The sequence below is a fragment of the Hipposideros armiger genome, unplaced genomic scaffold (genome assembly GCF_001890085.2).
Source record: "Hipposideros armiger isolate ML-2016 unplaced genomic scaffold, ASM189008v1 scaffold_52, whole genome shotgun sequence".
In the NCBI taxonomy this organism is placed as follows: Eukaryota; Metazoa; Chordata; class Mammalia; order Chiroptera; family Hipposideridae; genus Hipposideros; species Hipposideros armiger.
Window position 1 is genome coordinate 435,773 of NW_017731402.1, and position 22,090 is coordinate 457,862.

Genomic DNA, 22,090 nt, shown 5'->3' on the forward strand with positions numbered 1-22,090 from the left:
TAGTGATATTCAGCAATGAGGTATGTAGCGCTTTTTCTAGCATGAGTTTGCAAACTTAAGTGTCCGACCTCATATAACCACAACTGCAGACAACACTTTAACAGAAACACCTACCACAGCTGCTTGCACTACCGCTAATTCTACAACTGCAATGACCACCACCGCATCCTCTACTGAGCCTACAACCTCCACAGTAGCCACCATTTCAACTGAACCATCTACCACAATAACAGCCAGCACTACCACTGATGCTACAACCTCAACCGCTAATACCTCTTGTGTCTTACAACCACAGTAGGCACCATTTCAACTGATCCAACTACCACACAACTAACTGTCAGCACCACTACGGAGGCTCCCACCACAATGTCCATTACTACCACTTCTGCAGAACCTACAACCATCGCAGCAGCAGCTAGCTACCCATAACTGAATCGGCTACCACAGCAACTGCCAGCCCTCCCCAAGGCTGCAACTACAACTGCTTCTACCAAATCTAGAACAACCACAGCAGACACCACTTCCTGTGCACCCACCAGCACAACTGTGAGCACCATCTTTTAATCTTAACCTATGACTATAATTTCAAGCATCATCCCTACTGTTGAATGCATCACTACAACTGCAATTATCTTTTCTATTGCACCTGTGGCCATGAGTACCAGGTGCATATTAACTGAATGTATAACCACAGAAGCTTTTACTGAAGCTATTATTAGGAGATTAGAATACCAGTTCAATTCTTTCTTATTTATCATTTCTTATTTACCTCTCACTCCAGCTGATGCTACAACTATAAATCATCCAACAAATTCAACACAAACCTGAAAAGTTCCCATTTCAAATAAACCTACAATTAACATCAGTTTAACAGAATCTTCAGATTCTACTATTTGTTCTTCAACTGAATATTCATTACCCACAATAGGCACATCTACCTTAGTGACTGAATTTAGTCTGTTTCTGACTCAACTAAAACACCTCCACTGCCACCACCTCAAGTAAAAATAAACTCAGATGCTACAAACTCAACTGACTTTCCAATCACAACACCATAATGACTTCAGCTGAATTTATAATCTCCATAACCATTACCTGTTAATAGAAAATTAACATCACCTTCTAAGTAATCTACTGTCATAATACAGTTAACATTTCCACTGCCCTTTCAAATGAGTCCATGGCCACAACAACGTTATATCCACAAAACATTGCTAGTACCATAACTTCTACTAATATAAAGTAAATCCAATCAATTTCTTTATATTGAAAACTTGTTATTATTTAATAGCATCTTACCAAATGTAAAATAGTCATTATTCCGAAGTTTTAGTCTTTAATACGCAAATTCTTTATGTACTAGGGAAAAGACATTCTATATGGTAAGGGTATGTTATGTTAAATACATTTATGCATTATCAAATTTTCTTTTTATTTACTTTTTTAAAGATTTTATTGGGGAATCGGGGGAAGGGGAACATACAAGTTGCTGTTGTTTTGTTCTTCAGTCTAGTTGTGGAGGACGTTGCTTCACTGGCCCAAGTTGGCACCATCATTGCTCTCTTCCCGGGCGAGGCAGCTCATTTGCCGGCTTCTGGACGGCTGCTCACGCTGGCTGCTGGCTACACACGGTAGCTTATGGCAGCCCACTGCAGCAGGGGCTGCAGCCCACACCATCGCTGGAGACCCACGGCAGCCCAGCTCCAGGTCGAGCTGTGGTTCAGCATCTTAGCTGTGGAGGGCAGTGCCACTGGCCCTCATATGTGGGATCTGAACCGGGGCCCTCTGGCATCCCAAGCCAGTTCTTAACCAACGCGCCACTTGGCTGGCCCACATTTTCTTTTTAGATCGTGTAAAATTATTTTCATTTCATTATCTCTTTAAATCATTTTGCTTTCTAAGTAATACAAGGGGTGCCCAAAAAATGTATATACATTTTAAGAGATGTTATCTATGTATTACTTTTCCAAGTTGAATTGAATTATGGTGGCAATGTGGTAGTATGATGTTCGCTCAAAAGATGGTGTTAACCAAATGAATGCTAGCATCACTATGTGATAGGCAGGACAGTCAAAGAAAATGGTGGAAGCACAATTGTCGTTTGAAGAGTACAAGACCATTTTGAAGTGATATTTGAAATTTGAGAATGTTATCAATAACAATGACAATGGAGACAGGAGTATGTAACAGTTGCACGCATTCGTGGTAAGTTTGAGATGCATGGTACTGTGTGAACAAATTAAAACTGCATGCACAATGATACAGGTGGACACTTTGGTCAACGTTGTTCAAGCAGTAGTTCGCTGAAATCAGGAGTGTCTGGACACTGATGGTAACCACTTTGAGCATCTCTTACAATTGCAGAAGTCAAACATCACTTGTATTCATCTTTTGTTATCAGTATTTATTGAGTATTACAATTTTAATGCAGTTTTTTCCTTTCTTAAAATGTGCATACATTTTTTTGGCTTCCTCTGCATTTTTAAATATGTTTTCATTTTAATGAATTTGTTTTCTGCTGGTTTTTTTTTTGCAGTAATCTTATAGGGACACTCAAATACTAAGTAAACATTTACTTATACCTGCTATCTGCTGAAATACTGGGGAATATTCAGAAAAAGAAAATAGCAATACAGATAATAAGAAACTTACAAATTTGGATTCTGTTACTTAGAATTCTTGGTAATTGACAGGTTTAAATTAGTGTTATGGTACTTGCATCCCACTGAATCAGAATATCGTGGATGGGCCATAAATCTACATTTTTCAAAATGTATGCCGAGCAGTTTGATAACCACTAGTTGAAGCATTGAACTCAGAAGGGCATTGTGATTTATTACATCTTTTGGACAGTGTTAATGAAGTTGATAGAAATCAGGAAATATTTTTTTAAGCATTAGCAAAAGTCAGTGCCATATATTGGTGTTAATTTTACCTATAAACAAAAGAAGGCTGTATAGTGAGTGTATAGACACATGAGCACATGGTTGAGAGTGGGAGGAAATTCTTTTCTTACCCAAAAAGAAAAATGTATTTTCAAGCAGTTTAATACATTTTAATAGCCCCTATGCAAATTAGAAATAATTTTTAATTATTCTTTCAAGTCAGTTATACAGAGGTACTTTCTCCTATTTTGCTAGCCTGCTTACTGCAATTATATACAACTAATGTAATAAAACTTTGTTAATATCCTTTAATTCTATTTTTCCTTCCTCCATTTTTAAAAATTATTGATGCTTTGTATTATTTATCAACTGTATCACCGACCTGGACTCCTCTCTTTTTGTTAAAGAAGACACACTTTTTTATTATTTTCCAGTTCTACATCTCTGCAGAGACACGGCCACTGTTTGACCAATATGTGTACCTGGCAACTAGTAGATAATAAATGTTTGTTCAATAAATGGAAATAGCAACAATTATAAGACTCTGTTACTAAATGAAGTTTTTGGAATTGGACTTATACTGTTAAGTCATCTTTTCATATACACTTCATGTTAACCTGCTCTAATTAGTATTATTTTTCTAAAAGTTTTAAAATTCAGTACAACATACGTACAGAAAATGTACAAATCATAAGTTACAGCTCAATGAATTATCACCAAGTGTACACACTCATACTCAAATCAAGTAATGGAATATTACCTGCACTTCATAAGCCCCTGTGCCCACACCCAATCTCTTGCTCCTTTTTTCATCCTCCAAAGTGAACACTGTCCCAATTTCTTTAGCTCAGCCTTTTATTTGTGAGATTCATGCATATTTTTGCTGATACTAATGGTTGCTTCACTCTCATTGTGGTATACTAATCCATTGTATTACCATGCCATGATTTATTTATCCATTATTTTAGTGATAGACATTCAGGTTATTTCTGGCTTTATATATCACTAAAATTATTGCTCTGTGCAACATTGTTGTATGTATCTTTTGGTCAGTATATTACACTTCAAGCTTTTACTGGAAAATAATAGCTGAGTCAGAGTAAGAAAATGTTCAATGTTAGGAGATACTTCCAAACAGTTTTTCAAAATGATTGCAAGCTATCTACACTCCCACCAGCATTATATGAGAGTTCTGGTTACAACACATTTTCACCAACATGATCTTGGCAGCCTTTTTAACTTTAGTCATTCTAGTGGATGTGTAAGTAGTATGTATGTATTCAGGTGTTAACACCCACTGAGGAGATTGCAGTGACATTTTTAAACAACAGATGGTGCAATGGTGCTATTTTTTTTTTTTTTATTAACCGCACCCATTAAAAGTAATTATTGGATTTAGGTAAAAGTCAAATGACTAACTTTTGTCTTTTAAGAAGTGGCTTTTTATAAAATCTTAAGTTAATGAGGAACATGATTCTGGTGCCAAAATAATTAAGACTTACTATTTGGGAGAATTCGACTTATTTTCTGTATCTCTCTATAAAACAAAATCAGGGTAAACAGGTTGAAGTTACTGAGAGGAAGCTGTTGACTCACTATAAAGAATAATGATTTATTAGAAGAATCAAACCAGAAAGGAATATTGAACCCTAGAAAATGGATGAACTCCTAGGCACTGCAAGTGGCACACAGAGACGGAGTAAGAAAAGTTTCCTTTCATTTATTGGAGTTTGACCTAAATGTGTAGGGTCCTTTTAACTCAAATATAATGATATACATTTATAAAAGCAGAGTATTATCCACAATAAAACACAGCTACTATAATAATTGAACTTTAAAATTTATAAACAAAAGTCAAATATTACATGTATTACAAACTGTAATAAGACTAGAATGTAAACTCCAATGAAACAAATGCTTGTCTGTTTTATATGTTGGTGTATAAATCCCTGTTGCCCAGAAAAATGTCTGCTGTGTACTATGTTCTCTGTAAACATTTGCTCACTGAATTAAAAACTCCAATATTCTATCAATAAAAACACATTTGACTTTGTAAAATGGACTCAGAATGTAATCTAGTGTAATGTGGAATTAGAAAAAAGTCACCAATGTGGATCAAACAGTTGCTTTTTCTCATTTTGAGTAATTATTGTTGGTCCAAAATGTTATCTAAGTAATCCTTCATTAATTCTAATTATTCTTCAATTTTAATAATCCTTAATTAATATTAATTTGTTGAAATGACATCCTGTCATAGATACTGGGAATTGAATTGAGCAAAAAAAAGAACTACCCTTTTGTAATAAACATGCAAGAGAATGTCAACTTTTCCTTTTTCAAAACTTCTATGTGTAATGGTTTTATGCAAAACACTAAATGAATTAATACCAGTTCTGATAGGACTTTAAATTTTTTTGCACTTTCTATGTAGTTTTGTAATGATTTTTTTCATACATTTAAATTAATTGACTAATACTAGAGATATAATTTTCACTAACTGCACTATATTTATAAACCTTTTGTCTGGCTTGTTACTGTCAATCAAACAATAAAAATGATGAACTAAAATAATCCCTTTGCCAAAAGTCAGAGAAGGGGAACTATTTATACTGGTCTCAAACAATTAGTGAACTATAAGTGTTTTAATTGTCATCAGATTATCGTAAAATTTAAGGCAAGGAGGGTGTGTGTGTGTGTGTGTGTGTGTGTGTGTGTGTTGGGGGAGGAAATAAAGCAATTTGAGGCAGGTCCAAGATGGTGGTGTAAGTGGATGCTGAGCTCACCCGCTCCTTCCACTCCCCCACACCCCCAAGAACACATCAAATGTACACTTATACTTAGACCAGTTCCTCCTGAGAAACAACTGAGAGCCAGTTGTTCCTGTACACCTTCTGTACAACAAGCAAGAAAGAGAGACTGCATATAAAAGGTTGGGAAACCACTAGAGCTCTCTGGAAGTTGAGGGAACAATCCAGGACTCCAGGAACCGGTAAGCACAATTGTTTACATTTCCCCTGCATGTAGACAGGAGGGAGATCCATCCAGGTTCTATGGCCAACTTGTAGAGCTGCTGTAGCACGTTCCCAGCCACCCCTCCTTTAGATAGATCAGCGGGAACAGGAGGGTGCCATAGAGGGGTCAAAGGGGTCCCTACACCCAGAGATTGATTCAGCAGGTATGGCAAGGTGATGCTTTACACACCCACAACTGCAATGCACATCCCAACCTGGAGCAAGTGTGGAGTAAGCAAAATGCTGTGATATCTGCCCACAGGACTGCCCCATCCAGAGAAAGTGCAGAGATGTGGAATCTAAAGAACAAAATAAATGAACAAACAAAACAGAAACAGACCCACAGATACAGAGAACAAACTGATGGTTACTAATGGGGGTGGGGGTGGAGGGCTGGGTGAGAAAGGTGACGGGATTAAAAAGTACAAATTGATAGTTACAGGAGAGTCACTGGGATGTAAAGTTCAGTATGGGGAATATAGTCAATAGTATTGTAAAAACTATAGTGTCAGGTAGTAGACTTATTAGGGGGAATCACTTCATAAATTATATGAATGCCTAACCACTATGCTGTCCACCTGAAACTAATATAAAATAATATTGAATGTCAGTTAAAATTTAAAAAAATAGTCATGGGATGTGTAGTGCAGCATAGGGAATATATTCAATAATATTCTAATAACTACGAACAGTTTCAGGTGGGTAGTAGACTTGTTGGGGTTATCACTTTGTGAGTTACGTAAATGTCTGATCATTATGTTGTTTTGTACACCTGAAACTAATAAAAAATATAAAACTATCTTGAGACAAATGAAAATTAAAACAAAACTTTACAAAATTTATGGGATGCAGTAAAAGCAGTTGTAAGAAGAACGTTCATAGCTATACAGGCCTACCTCAAGAAGCAAGAAAAATCCCAAATAAACAATCTCAATTTACACTTAAAGGAACTAGAAAAAGAACAAACAAAACCCAAAGTAAGTAGAAGGAATGAAATAATAAATATCAGGGTAGCAATAACACAGAGAATAGAAAAACAATAGAAAAGATCAATGAAACTTAAGAACTGGTTCTTTGAAAGGATAAATAGAATTGACAAGTTTCTAACAAGACTCATCAAGAAAAAAAGAGAGAACACAAAATCAGAAATGAAAGGCAAAAGATACCACAGACATACAAAGGACAATTAAAGAATACTAAGAACAATTGAATACCAACAAATTGGATAATCTAGAAGAAATGGATAAATTTCTAGAAATATAAAATCTTCCAGGACTAAACCAGGAAGAAAGAAAATTTGAACAGACCGATTACTAACAATGAAATTGAAGCAGTAATCATTTAAATACTTCAGTATGCATCTCAAAATGCTAGAAGGACATTTTTCTTATATATAGCTAAAATGCTATGATTACATCTCACAAAATTAACAACAATTATTTTTTCCTTCTATTTTTTAAAATTGAAATATAACATATTCAATGAAATATACAAATCTTAAGTGTGGGCTCAATGAATTGTTTTTCCTCTTTATACATCCACATAAACATCAACCAGATCAAGACCTCGAACAACAAATAATAAGACCATACAGGGTCGGCCAAGTGGCTCAGTTGGTTAAGAGCTCGCTCAAGAGTTTGAGCTCTGAGCAACAGCGGTTCAATGCCCAGCCCGAGCTGAGCTGCTACTGAGCTGCCAACAGGTGGGAGGATGGCTCAGCTAAAAAAAAAAAAGAGAAAAAAAAAAAGACCATACAGGTTCTCTTGTGCCTTTCCTAAGTGTATTCCACCAAAGGTCACCTCTATCTTCTATCTGACTTCTATCACCATAGCTTCAGTTTGCTTATTTTTAAACTTCATGTAAATGGAATCATATGGTGTGCATTATTTAGTGTCTGACTTCTTTAATTCAGCATTATATCTGTGAACTGTGTAGGGCATCACAATTTGTTCTGGGCCCTGACAGTAGATGTCTGACCATGGGACACCACCAAGTAACTATATGACCTTAGTTGTCTATTATGGACTGATCCACCAAGTCATGACATTGGGCATGGGCAGCAGTACACACCTTCAGCAGGACATACTGCAGCTGTCCCAGGCTCCAGTGAAAGGAGATATACCATTTAGGCTTTATAACATAACAGATCCAGTAGTGGTCCAGGAGATTGTGGAAAACTGAGATTTGCAATCTAACCTCTGGTAAGCCGCAATCAGAGAACCCAGTCTTTTGGATAATAGCATGTCCTATTATGCAAATAACTATTCTTCATTTGGGACAGCTGCAGTAACTGCTCTCGAAAGTGTACACTCACTGCTTCACTCGCCCATCTTCAGTGACTTGGTTTATCACGTGACACTCAACCTGACAACCGAGTGGGTTACTAATGGGAAATGCATTAAAAAGTATTATTTCATGCCTCCAAAATTTTAAAGTCTCACCAAGCAATATGCCACTGACATAGTGGACATAAATGATACAACAACTTGCCTTTCACTTCAAAATGGTATCTTTTTGTGTATTTCGTCAGCCTACAGAAGACAGCGTCTACAGAACTGCACTCACTGATTGTACTTTTCACTGTGTGACAAAGGGCTTTTCCTCTGGGTCCTATTGTGGATTGGATGAGAAACACAGGTGACAAATCCAGTGCAACTATCTATTCCTTAGCCTTTGGATTTTTCATTTATTTTTCATATCAAAGAAGTTGTGTCAATTCAGCTTCATTAAACTTAATCCACCACTGTTCTGCTTTTACCAAATGAACAAAGTATTAGTGCTGCTCCAAGCCTCTCAGGCTGGCATGTTGAGTCCAGAACCTCGAGTGGGTGTACCCGAGTCATTACATTTGGCCCAATCCAGTGTTATTATCCTCTCTCTCTGGGCTATCATCCTCAGAGTATATTTGCACATGCATTTCCTCTCAATATTATTTAGCTGTGTAATCCCACTCTCTCTGAATAGGTCACTGAAAAATAGCTTGAAATATAGATAATAATACCTTCCGGTATCACTCACAATTGAAGACATACAACAGCCTAACAGGTTAGCTCAACTCATTCACAACTGACATGATGTCACACCTGACATTAACATTAAATGTATTGTTTCTAAAGAGATTTTAAATTACTGGGGCAAATGCATATGCTAAAATGTTAAATGAAAAAGAAGATACTATATTGCATATGTATATAATGTGATCACAATTTTTAAAAATGCATGACAAAAAGAAGCTTTCTAATTTCTGTACCATGAAAACAGCCCCTTGGTTCTGAATCTCTACATTTATTTCTGAAATTCATACAAAGAAAAAAAACAGAGTAAACAAAACAAAAATTCCCACAAGAAACATCTATTGTGTAAACGCAGAAAACAAAGAAGCCTATAAACGCCAACTTACATGTAACAAGGTGAAAAAATGGTGGAACCAGCAGAATGATTTTTGTACCATATATGCTAGAAAAAAAAATTGACAATACTAAGTGTTATACTTATGAAAAATGGGAATACTGTTATGGGAGTGAATAACCATACAACCTTGGAAACAATTTTGGGCATATACGGGAAAGTTGAAAAAACACTTGATGATCCAGGAATTTTACTCTTAACTATACACCTAGAAACATTTTAATGTTTCCAAGGAGGCATATACTAGGATGTTCATAACATCATTATTTATATTATGAAAAAAATGGAACCAAACTTAATTTCTATCAACAGGAGAATAGATTAATACTTATGATGTATTCAAACAATGAAACACTATAAAACAGGGAAAATGAATAGAAGAGTTATAGCTGTCAGTGTAGTTGAATTTTATAAATGTAATCTCAGCTCCCAGAAGCCTATGTTGTGAGAAAAACAGTACAATAGAGTAGGTTTCATATCAGTTTTAAAACATGTAAACAATGTTGTGTATTTTTGTAATGTATTAAAACAAAAAAAAATCCCATGGGAAATATAAACATCAAATTAAGGAGAGTGATTACCTCTGGTAGGGAGGGAGGGAGAAGAATATGACCAGGAGTAACGACATGGGTAGCTGTAATTATACACAAAAAAAATTCATCTCGGTGATACCACTGAAAGATATTTGTTTTGGTCTTGAGCTCCTAAGTCCCTAGTAGTTTCCTGAGTGATAGAGGTGACAAGACTGTCTTTTGCTTTAATAACTAGACTCTTGGTAGGTCCCTACATAACTTCAGGATGGAAGCTGGTTATCAGAAAGACCAAACCTTGATTAGACACCTGGAATTTTCAGCCCCACTCCCCAAACTCAGGAGAGATGGTGGGGGGCTAGAGATTGAGTTAATAACCGATCACACCTATGTGATGAAACCTCCATAAAACCCCCTAAACAATGTGGTTTAGAAAGCTTCTGAGTTGGTGAACATGTCCTGCATGCCGGGACAGTGGCACACCCCAGCTCCATGGGAACAAAATTCCTGCACTTGTGACACTTCTAGAGCTCGTCCTATGTACCTCATCGTCTGGCTGTTCATCTGTATCTTTTAGATACCCTTTATCCGTGGTAAATGTAAGTTAAGTGTAGTCCTGAGTGGTGTGAGCCGTTCTAGCAAATTATCAAACCTGAGGAGGGGAACGTCCGATTTATAGCCAGTTGGTCAGAAGTACAGGTGACATATGGGACTTGAGATTGGTGTCTGAAGTCAGGACAGTTTTGTGGAACTGAGTCCTTTCACTGGGTTGAGTTTAACTGGGCTCTGGCGCTAACTCTGGGTGGAGGGTGTTGGAAATGAATGGAACTGTAGGATGCCCAGCTTGTATCTGAAAAGCTGGAGAACTGGTTGGTATGGAAAATACCCACACATTTTGTTTGGAAAGTGTTATGGGTAAAAGCAATGCTAAATCTCTTAAGCTGGGTAAGAATGGGAATTTGGCTATTTACCAGATTATACTTTGTACCTTTTGTATATTTGAAAGATTTCTTCAAACATTTTTTTAAACAACGTGGCTGGGGCATGGCATGTGATGTGTGAAATAGTGCAGAATGAGTGTTCAGAGGTGAGCAAAGGCCAGAAGTTTGAGAGACTTGTTGGCCATGGGAAGGTTTTGGGATTTTACCCTAAGGGAACTGGGGAGACATTCAGGGCATTTGAGCAGGATGGTGATATAAGCAGATTGACATTTTGCACAGGGAATTCTGAATTGGAGGGGGGCACACGTGGAAGCTGAGGGAGCAGTTATGTGTGGTCTTCCTCGGGGGAGAGGCGGGGATCATTATTCGTATTACAGCATCCAGTACAGAGTAGGGGACTTAAAAGGCAGCCAACGTTATGAAGTACAGCATTATAACTGGGATCAATTTGGGGATAGTCATCATCTCTCCTTTTTTACTGACACTAATGGCTACAAAATTAGCTATTCCAAATTTAATTTTCATTTATTTTCTTACACGAAATACTACTGTTTCGTTCACTGTCAAATCCTATTTTAAAGTTCACATCCTGACATTTTCCTTTCCCCTGTCTCCATTTGATCTAATATCTCTCTGTTTCCAATATGGCCTCACTCTACATCCAGATTTCTCTTCATACTTTCCCCGCTATGTCTTCCCTCTTTCTGCTTCTCTCTGTGTTTAAGCTGCTGTCTTCTGCGATTTCTCCTGCCTTCTCTCCAGGTGTGTGAGGACCTTTAAGATCTGAACCGTGGCCAACTTCATCCCTCAAAGATCGCTGCCATGGCTTCCATGACATTTCAGATATTACCCCCAGTGGGTTGATTCTCAGCTTCCCCTCACTACGCTGCCCGGCTGCCTTTTTCCCACCCCCACATGCTCCTCACACCTGAATTCACTGCAGCCTCCTTCAGTCCTGCCTCAGCTGCCATCATTGTCCCAGATCCAAACCTGACTCCAGTGGAAACTCTATGAGCTGCTTTGGCCCCATATAGCTCTCATCTTTTACACTCACCCTCCACCTCAAGCAAAGTCTATGGAATCAACAAGGTCCCACCTTTGGTCTCTTGGACTGCTGGGTCCTTTACTGTCCACTGTACCCCGAGCAGGGCTATGAAGTCCCATCACTAAGCACTTGGATTTTATTCTAATCCCAGATTTAGGGTTGACCCCAGTCTCCGTAGGGCCTCATTTGTGATAACCTAGTTATGGTTATGGACCTTACAGACCCCGATTGCTGTCTTTGCCCTGCCTGGTAGACCTGAGGTTTTCTTAAATTTCCGTTCTGCGTTCCCATTCTAATAACCAGTCTATTTGCTGTAATTGCTTAATGAGACCTGGAGCGCTCTTTTTGTGCCATTTCCTATAGACTGTCGTCCCCTTCAGTGAACTTCAGCACCCCCAACTAGGACCCTGCTCTCCTCAAAGAGAGATATGGGGTCTGCCCGGCCAGTCACCGTCCCCCGCTCTGTGACCCTGTTAGATGCTCTGGGCTGACCACTTGCCTGGTACTTGGACAGAAGGTGCAGAGTCAGCATGAACAATGAGCCCTGTCTCCGCCCTGGGTGTTGACAGGTCCTTGTGATTATCTGGAGCTTAATTTCCAGCAGTCTCTGTCCTTGTGGGCAGGTCTAATTCCAGGTGGCAGCACCACCCAGCCTTGCCATAAAGCATGAAAAGGAAGAATTACATAACATTTCCAGAGTTCCTTTCTGTCAGAAGCCTTGTTAAAGGGGCTTTTCACAATACCGCTCAGAGGCAGCATGGGTTTTCTTGTGTCTTTCTGTAATTAATACCTTATTTCCTTCTCTAAAGGTGGATCCCATTTTAGTGAGTAATTACTTATTATTTCATTTAATCCATAACTGCACTGGTACATCAGAGCTAATTTTCTGCCAGTCACTTGAATTATATATTTCAGGGTTGCAGACATAAAGTGCAACACATGAATTGAAAAATCTTGGAGATAAGCTCGTAGAATTGCCAGCTCAAAAATGGAAACGAAGCATGAAAAATATATAGTGAGTGCTGAATACTCTGAAAACAATCCAGTGAGTATTGTTGCTCTAGTTTAATACTTTGCTTATATTGTAGTCTTATTTTCAGCATTTGAAAGCCACCTAATCTCTTTACTACTATGTAGTCAATGTCAGAATTTTACATTCTTTTCTAAAAGGAGAGTAGCCATGCATTATTGTTTTTACTTCAACTTTTCATGCTGTATGCTAGTTCCTCAATTATACTTTAGACATTATTTTGTATAGTTACAGATATAAAGCATTAGAAATATTTCTTTGACCACATGAAGTACAAATAAATCCATTTAACTTTTCTATATTTACCATATTCATTCATCACCTTCGGTTTAGTTTTCAAGTTATATTTTTACGATTCATGTCTTAGATTTTATATATAATTTCTACACCTGTCAGAACTCAGATTTCTAAATATACTGGAAATTCTGATATTAATTCTGGATATTGTCTTTAAACCTAAGAAAGGAATCCTCTAAAAAGTCCTACTTTATGTAAATATATGATCTTTTGTCTACTTTAAAATGATTCCTGCCAAGAATCAGGCTGTTACTGTATAGTTATAGTTATATAGTTATGTATCTGGTTTTATGTTTGAACAACTAATCTTTGATATCAGAACTAAGGGTGGAAATGTGTTAAAAATTAAAATAATAAGTTAAAATTCACCACCTGAAGAGTAAATGAAATATTTTACCTTTGCAATTTGGAGTTGTGGCAATCAGCCTGTATTAGTTGCCTACTAAATAAGCCAAAGAAGAATGTTCTGTTGCTTGGTAAGTGTTAGTTGAATAAAAGGATCCTATAAATGATTCCTGGTTCATCAAAAGAGAAGAAAAAAAGAGAATGGGGTTTGTGTGTTTGAGTCATTGAACAAGGGGCCCTCCTCAAGATGTTCTCTTTGTCATTCTGAGTTTCAGACACTAAAATTGCATCCTCAGGATGCCAGAACATGCAGATGGGGGAAAAAAACTCCCTTTAGCCAAGTATTCATCATCTTTATAGTTTCTCTAGATAACAACAAGCTTGGAGATATTTACAGATATTACCTTCAGCTGTTTACACAGCATGCACTTGGATAAATCACTCAATATTTTGCTTTACTATGGACATTTAGGGCATAGTTATCAAAATATTTTTATCTTAAGACCAAATTCAATAGTGAAATCTTAGAATTATTTGAAAGTTATAAACAAAAAGAAATTTTGGTGTTTTTCTGTTGAGATATATAAGATCTTAAATTAATCCTTATAAAGTTAGGGGAAAACCCTACAGACATTTCTTTGGCAACTACAGCTAATGCACTTGCCTATGGCCATTATTAGCTAAGGCTGAATATTGGATTCAACATTATTCACAGGTCTCCAACTCTTCTAATTTTGTGTAAAGATTCAGCTTGTAATAAGAGTCAGAGCCACCTAACAGTAAATATTATTACTTGGGCTGCAATGTTCCTCAGAAACTGAGCCTAGATCATAGGTCCTCCACCCTTAGTGTAGACACCACCCATCATTCTTCCTTCTTTGCAAGGGTTGATATTCCAAAAGGGCCAAAGAAATCCCGGAACACTGGCCTGGTGAGTGAGTTTTACTTTGTTTTCAAAGTGCATTAAAATATCATCAGCCGCAGGCAAACTGGGCAATAATTAAAGCAACAGAATCAGCACTTAGGAAACTAAGCAAGGTTGTTATTAAAGGTAGGTCCAATTGTGCTCCAGTATACCTAGTGAATAACATGGGCTTCATTTAACCTAATTCAATAAAACATAGAGCAGTTTTTTAATATCTCTTTTGAATAACTCTTAGAGAAAAGAATCTAACTTTACAAACTCATTGCTGACAGCGTATTCCATCTTATCTATATTTAGTAACAATCAAATTTAGTTTTTGTATTGTTAATGGACCAATGACCACATACAATTCTGGTTTGACACTTTTATGAAACTCACTGGTTGACAGACCAGCAATTTTTATAGCTATTTAGTAATGGGTTATTAAATCAACAAGATCAAAAACAGCTAGTCATCATAGCAGCAGAAATAAAAACATGAATACTACTACTAACAATAACAATAGCTAATGCTTATCGAGTGTACAGTCCATGTGAGACACGCTCTAACCAACCCTTTTGCAGCTATTTACTCATAAATCTTCCCAGCCAACCTATGAGTGGGTAGTTTCAGTGTCCTGCTTTTGAAGATGAGCTGACAAAGATGCCCTTAACTCACAGCTGAAAAGTAAGAATTATCATCCCATGAGTTAAAGAGCCCCAGACAATTCTACATTATTTTTGGGATGCAACAAAACTTTTGACCGAGATCCACAAATTTCTGGACTCATTCCTCTCTTATTTTTACTTTATCTTGTTCTTTCCCCTTTTTTATCACCCCTTCCGCCAAATCTTTCCCACTGAACTCACCCCATGTTCAATTCTTATCACCCCTTTTCTCAACATTTTGCAATTATTGTATTATTTGTTAATTACACACAAATCTGTTTTGCCTCCCTGTTGAATTAGCATATGAACTTTCTAAGAGAGGAGACCTTTGCTGTTGTTGTTGTTGAGGACTGTTTTTACAATGCCCAAGAGGAACCCAGCAAAGATACATCACAAACTGGACAAATGATTGCAAGTTCCATTGCATAGAGCATGGTATGGATTATGCAGAGTCTCTTTGTATGAGAACTTTTCATTAGTATAGTGCAGTGTATGTAGTATACTAGTATACATTATATTAATATATTGCCATTGTTTAGTACAGCAATATACTATATATAGTATAGTGGAATGAAAAGTGCTCTAGCCTTAATGCTCTGGCCTCCAGTTCTTGCTATTATGTCATTATGGAATAATAATAATAATAACAACTTTAACTGTTTTGGCTTCAATATTCTCATTTCCAAAATGACCTGAACAGGTTTTACCTGATAAGCTGCAAGGACACTTTCAGCTCTACCATTCTATTCCTTATGTGAATAGGCGCTTCCTAATGCATGCTCCACCTACCGCAGCTTGCAACATGAAGTTGTTAAACACATGCATGTAATAGGACAGAGAAAATGAGATGGTATACATTCCTGATCTGGAATATCAGTAACACAAAAATTAGTTAAAATGTGATACATAATCATCTGTCTAGATTTTTCTGTCTTCAGAGGATAAGAAAATATTTATTCCGTTTAAAAGTCACACTCTTGTTTATTTTTGACTGAGTTTAATTTTAGAAATTCAACACCATGGCTTATTCACTTACGCTTTATCTCTTTAGCCAATCACGTGTTCACATGACCAGGAGGCTCACAGCTCTGCCTGCTGGCATCCACCTTCAAATGACGTAACCAGTGATGTCTCTTCCAACTTAGTTGGGGTCTTTGTGAGCCCAGGAGACCTTGCGCACTCAGGATACGCACAGAGGACATTATCCCATACACAGGTAATGCTGGAATAGCAGCTTTTATGCAGGTTGGGATGTGTTCTCTATGGGGATGTATTGGTTCTGTTCTTTCCCAAGAAATGTATTTAATCACTTAATTCACCTATACTCATGTTAAGTATTTGCTGTATTCTCAGTATAATTATAAGATACTGTGAGGCAATTCACAAAAAGAAAAATATTTGATAGTCTCGGTTTTCAGAGGGCTAATGTTCTAGTTGGGGGCTCAAATATTCACATAGATACAGAACATGTATGAAAATAAAAGGAATAAATGTAAAGTACAAATGCAAGGTTGGGGAGGGGCAGGGGAGCAAATATGTTGACAGTGTAGGCTTTAATTCACTAATTAGACTCCAATGGGAGACTGAATCATATTTCGAGTTTCAAGGATCCCACTCTATTTGTGATCACTTACTTTTCTTTTCTTACACTGTTCCAACCTCTGAACCCATATGTGGCACTTTCTTTAGCTCTTTTGGTTCTGACCTCTGGTGCATATGACCTTGATATAGAAACCTGGTTCTGTTCTCCAGATTTTCTCCACTGGCTTTGGAGACTAGAGCCAGCTCTCCTTGGTTTCCGACCTTAACTGTTGGCTGAATTAACTTTACCTCAGGACTGTATCAACCCTAGAATAGGAACTTGATCTTGACTGTAAATGACTTATTGTATTTGGAAGCTTGATTAGGTTCCCCTGACTCTGAAATTCCTATCCTCTGTTGCTTAATTTTGCTGTAGAGCAATGGTTCTCAACCTGTGGGTCGCAACCCCTTTGGGGGTCGAACGACCCTTTCACAGGGGTGGCCTAAGACCATCGGAAAAGAAAAAGATATTTACATTACGATTTATAACAATAGCAAAATTACAGTTATAGAGTAGCAACAAAAATAATTTTATGGTTGGGGGTCACCACAACATGAGGAACTGTATGAAGGGGTCGCGGCATTAGAAAGGTTGAGAAACGCTGTTGTAGAGGTTCAGTAGAAAGAGTCTGAGCCTTGTTTCTTGATTCTGGATTTAAAAATATAAACTGTTTATACTGTTACAAGGGCAATATGAAAGATTGAATAAGTTCCATAGGGTGGTGTTAGAAAACGTGTCTTCTTATTTGCAGAGGTAAAGTAATTAGAAAGAGGTGTTGGATAACATCTACTCTGATAGTTCTTACTCCAAGCTTCATTAAGAATCACCTGGGGATTGTTTATGAAGCACCAATGTCTGAGCCCCACCCCAGAACAATAAAATCAGAAACTCTGGGGGTGCGCTCCATGCATCAATATTTGTTAAATGCTTCCGGTGACTCTAACGTGCAACCAGTGATGAGAATGACTGATCTAGTCCCGTGTAATCATTTAACCATCAGGGAAAATATGGCCTAGGAAATCTAAGAGATTTTCCAGAACTCACATAGTTTTGCCTGAAGTGACCAAGACAGGAAAACTTAGGTGTTCTATTGTCTGGTTACGTGCACTTTATTTCACTAAGCTGCTCTTTTATAATTTCTTCTACAGGCAGTATTATAGACTCCTCCAGCTGTGCATAAACCTTTTCCCAGTTTCTTTTCTTGAGACTCTTTTGTCGTGCCTTTGGTCAAGGTAAAGAAGATTTTTTTTTTTCCAGAGCTAACTTGAACTTAGTGGCCCTAATTTTCTGGCCTTAGTGACATGTGCCTTCATTTTATTCCTGCTGTTTTAGGGCTGTCACCCTTTGCATGAAATCCTAGCCTTCCAACAAATACCGTGGCCCATGTTTTGTAATATTTAGGATCTATTCTAGTCTGTCTGTAAGGTGCAAGTGTTGTGTCCCATTTCTTGAGGGTCTTGCTTCCATCCAGGCGATAATAAAATAAGCAATCATGTTGGAGAATTGAAAATTGACCTACCTGACACTATGCCAGGCACTTTACAAACACTGTCTTATTTTATTTTCTTGTCTTTCTTATTAGGCAGGTATCATTATCCTAATGAGGAATTGAAGCTTAGAAAGAAAAAGTTGCCAAATGATGCACAGCTGATAAGTAGCAGAGCTAAAATTCAACCCCAAATCTGTTGGACTTCAAAGCTCTTGATCTTAACTCCTATATGATAGCTGCATCCAAAATAAAAATATTTTTGAGAGCTAGTGACTTATACATGTTATTTTTAGTCTTCCTGACAGTAATATGAGATAGATATTTTTAACCCTGTGTTTCAAGATAAGGAGATTTGAGGCTCAGAGAAGGTCAGAAATTGTTTGATTTCATAGCTCTGAAATTTCAACACATCTCTCCAATTAAAAAGACTCTACTCTTCCACTTTGCTTTGGTGCCTAAGAATATTAGCAATAAATATTTACAAAAATACTTTAGAATTAATAAAGCAATTCAGTTTTGTTAATTCTTAAGGTAATCCTGTAAGTCACATGCCATTTTATCACCAATTCATAAAGGATGAAATAGCAACTCAGAGAAGTTAAGCAATTTGCTTAGGCAGAATATAGAGATTCCAACACAGGGTTTCTAATCCCAAATTCTATGTATATCTTTTTTTCCTTTTAAACCGTGCTAGTAAATAAACTAATCTATGATGAGGATTAGTGAGAATGTAAGCAGAGCTTTGTCTTAGCTTGTTAAGATGCGCATCACTGGAAAGCTTCTAGGGAGCTCTTTTCATTGTGTACTTCCAGGTAATATGCTTGGGAAGGAGCCAGTGCACTCAGGTGGATTCTCTGGGTTCCTCTGTTCATACTAGGTCCTAGGCAGCTACCTACATGAGGAATGATAGGATGTTATAAAGGGTTATTTTCAGGGGTTGATTCATCACCAGGCTATCAATATTACTTTAAAAATTGGGAATACTGTAAGAACAATTATGAAAAAAACCTCACAGTTTTTTTCCAAGACTATTGAATTAGTACAAGGCAGAGATAAAGGAAGCATGGACTGGAGTGGTATCAACAGAGGTAGAGAAGTCAACAATATTGGGAAATATTTAGCAGATAAAGTTGACAGGGCTTGGTAATGGATTGCGAGATTTCAAGGATGATTCCTTCATTCCAGCTTTTGGAACTGAATGAAAAGGATGGTGCTGCTCTTTAATAAAATGTGCGAGTTGGCCAGGGTTCACTGGGAAGATCATGACTTTGGGTTTGGATACAGTGAGTTTGAGGCATTTCTGAGATACAAGATGTGTTATCACATAAACATTTTAAGGTTAAATAGAAGACCTGGACTGGAGATAAACTTGAAAGTCACTCTGATATGGATGGAAATTAAAATCATAGCTATAAATGAGAAAGACTAAGAAGAAAGTATGGTGATCAAATCTTGCCCACCACCTATTTTGTAAATAAAGTTTTATTAGAATACAGTCATGCCCACTTGTTTACTTACTGTCTATGGCTGCTTTCATACAATAGTGGCAAACTGGAATAGTTGTGACAGAAACTGTATGGCTCACAAAGCTGAAAATAGTTACTATTTGGCCCTTTTCCAAAAAAGTTTGCTGATCCTAGACCAAGAGTGAAAAGAGACAAGGGCCTAACAATGTCAATATATTCTGAAAGTGAATAGTGAGGCTTCAAAAGAAATTGAGAACATCCTGTGTTTAGAAGGAAATCGCCGAGAATGGAATATCACAGAAGCAAAGAGAAGAGATTGTTCAAAAGAAAGAAGGAGGAATGGCCTCCAGTGGCAAATACTACTGAGGGTTCAATTAAGACACCGGCTAAAATATGTCACTTATATTTTAGTAAATGAATGTCCCTGATGACTTTATTAAGAGGTTTTTTTCATGGCATGACAGAAGCAGAAGCCAGATTAGGTTGGACTGAAGGGTGGGTAAACAGAGATGTTGCATTTAGACCACGCTCAGGAAATTTCATTTTTCAGAGAAAGATAAGTAGCTAGAGGGCGATGTAGAATCAAAGGAGACATTTTCGTTTAAGATGGCGAGAGATTTGAGTGTGTTTAAATGTTACAAAGAAGAAGCCATTTAAGAGGAAAGCAGTTAAGTATTCAGTCTAAGAGAAAGGGTAATCAAAAGAAAAAAGTTGCTCAGAAGGGCAGAGGGGATGCCTTCCAAAGGGTAGATTGGCAGATCAGCTTCAGGCAGAACCAGGGCGAGCTCGTCGTGTGTCAATCAGGGAAGGAAGAGATGTAGAGTCCAGACACGTTTCCATGAGCAGGTTTGGTACCTAGTGGGGTTTTGAAAGAATTTCCATTTGGTGGTTTCAAGTTTCCTAATGAAGTAGGAAGGCGGTGAAGTCTTTTGACAGGAATGAGGAAGGACAATTTGTGTGTGAGGGTTGGTCTGTGGATGTTACAGGTTTGAGGAGAAAGAAGAAGATTGATAAATATAATCAGAGAAATATAATGGGAGAGTAGAGCAGTACAGAACATCCATTCAAGGATGGTGATCATACGTTTATACTGACTCTGATCAGTCCAGGTGCTTGATTTTCCCCAACAGTGTGCTGCTCAAGGGCAAATCTAGAGACAGCAGGTCATCAATGATTTGCCAGTTGCAGGAAATAAGAAGAGGGAACTACAAGAGACTTAAGGGAATTAGTAAGTTTTATTGAAATAATGGACCATAGAACAAAAGGTGGACAAGGAGGGATATGAGTAAAACAAGGGGCTGCTAGGCTGAAGATTTTATTAAACTAAAGAAAGGTTGTTATGGGAATAATTGAACAAACAAGATGGAAGGAGATGAGATGGTGGTTAGAGCACAGGATTCTGGGAAAGAGGTTTTGGAAGTGGATCAGTTGGGGTAATGGAAACATCTGGTGGAGGACCGGGTATATGACAGAGAATTTACCATAAAAGTGCTTTTCTGCTCACATGAGGAGGTGAAGAAACCCCTCCCTACCCATCATTGGACAACAGAATAAGAGAAGATGAGATATTGGGAAGTCTAAGTATTTTCAGAGACATATAGGGATTCCAATGGTGTTAATGCACTAAGTTATAAATTACACAAAAGAGATGATAAACCATAAGCAGTTTTGTTTTTTTTCATTACTGATATTTTTATTGACACTCTCAGGTGAAAGGAAATTGCTGCAGTACCTGGTCTCTGTGGAAAGTCTTTTTGGCTTGTCTCCTAGCCTGTGTGATAACAACAGCAATTGGAGTACTCATAATATTCCTGCTGAATGACAGAGGAAATAACGACCCTTCCATTGTCATCAAGATAATCCCAAACAATAGGGAGCCTGTAGCTAACATTGATGGAACAACCCCTTCTACTTCTCAACCTACAGTGACCATCACATCAACTGAACCTACAACTAGAGCCACTTTAACAGAATCTACAACCATTACAACATCCACTGAACCTCCCATCGCAACATCCAGAACCATCACTTCAACTAAATCTACAGTCTCCACACCTTCAACTGAATTTACAACCACAACAGCCAACTTCTCTACTTCAAGTAAAACCACAGCTGTTCCCACTTCAACAGGACCTACAACTGCTGCAACTTCAACCACAGAAAATTCTGGTTCAACTTTACATTAGCTGACAACCAAAACAATTACCACTTCCACCATCTTTGAATTCACAACTATATTCCCTTCAACTGAATCTGCACCCACTACCGCTTCCGTTCAACCTACAACTACTGGAATTTCCACTTAACCTACAATAACAATGGCCATCAGCCTTCTTTAACCATCTGTAATCTACATCTACTCACCTGAATCTGCAAATGCCATTAATGCTTTAGCTAATAGAAGTACCATCAGTCATCAAAATGTTCTCTTCTATGGCAAGTTGACCTTTAGTTATTATCACTACAAATTAACCTACAGCTATCCTCCC

At 37.6% G+C, this 22,090-nt stretch overlaps 1 protein-coding gene across 1 annotated transcript; it reads left to right on the top strand.

Moving 5' to 3' along the window:
* Positions 1-12,772: 12,772 nt before the first annotated feature.
* LOC109381730 (dynactin-associated protein-like) lies at positions 12,773-22,053 on the top strand. Its single transcript, XM_019640617.1, has 3 exons — positions 12,773-12,865; positions 16,116-16,280; positions 21,311-22,053. Exons 1-3 carry the CDS (start codon positions 12,809-12,811, stop codon positions 21,785-21,787), a joined length of 699 nt encoding a protein of 232 aa, XP_019496162.1. The 5' UTR covers positions 12,773-12,808; the 3' UTR covers positions 21,788-22,053.
* Positions 22,054-22,090: the final 37 nt, after the last annotated feature.

What these genes read in the sequence shown, in the direction of transcription:
- LOC109381730 (XM_019640617.1), top strand. Translation starts at nt 12,809, where the DNA reads ATGGAAACGAAGCATGAAAAATATATAGTGAGTGCTGAATACTCTGAA. An exon ending in AATACTCTGAAAACAATCCA is followed by an intron (nt 12,866 to 16,115) that starts GTGAGTATTGTT and finishes TTATCTCTTTAG; the next exon opens with CCAATCACGTGTTCACATGA. An exon ending in GGACATTATCCCATACACAG is followed by an intron (nt 16,281 to 21,310) that starts GTAATGCTGGAA and finishes TGACACTCTCAG; the next exon opens with GTGAAAGGAAATTGCTGCAG.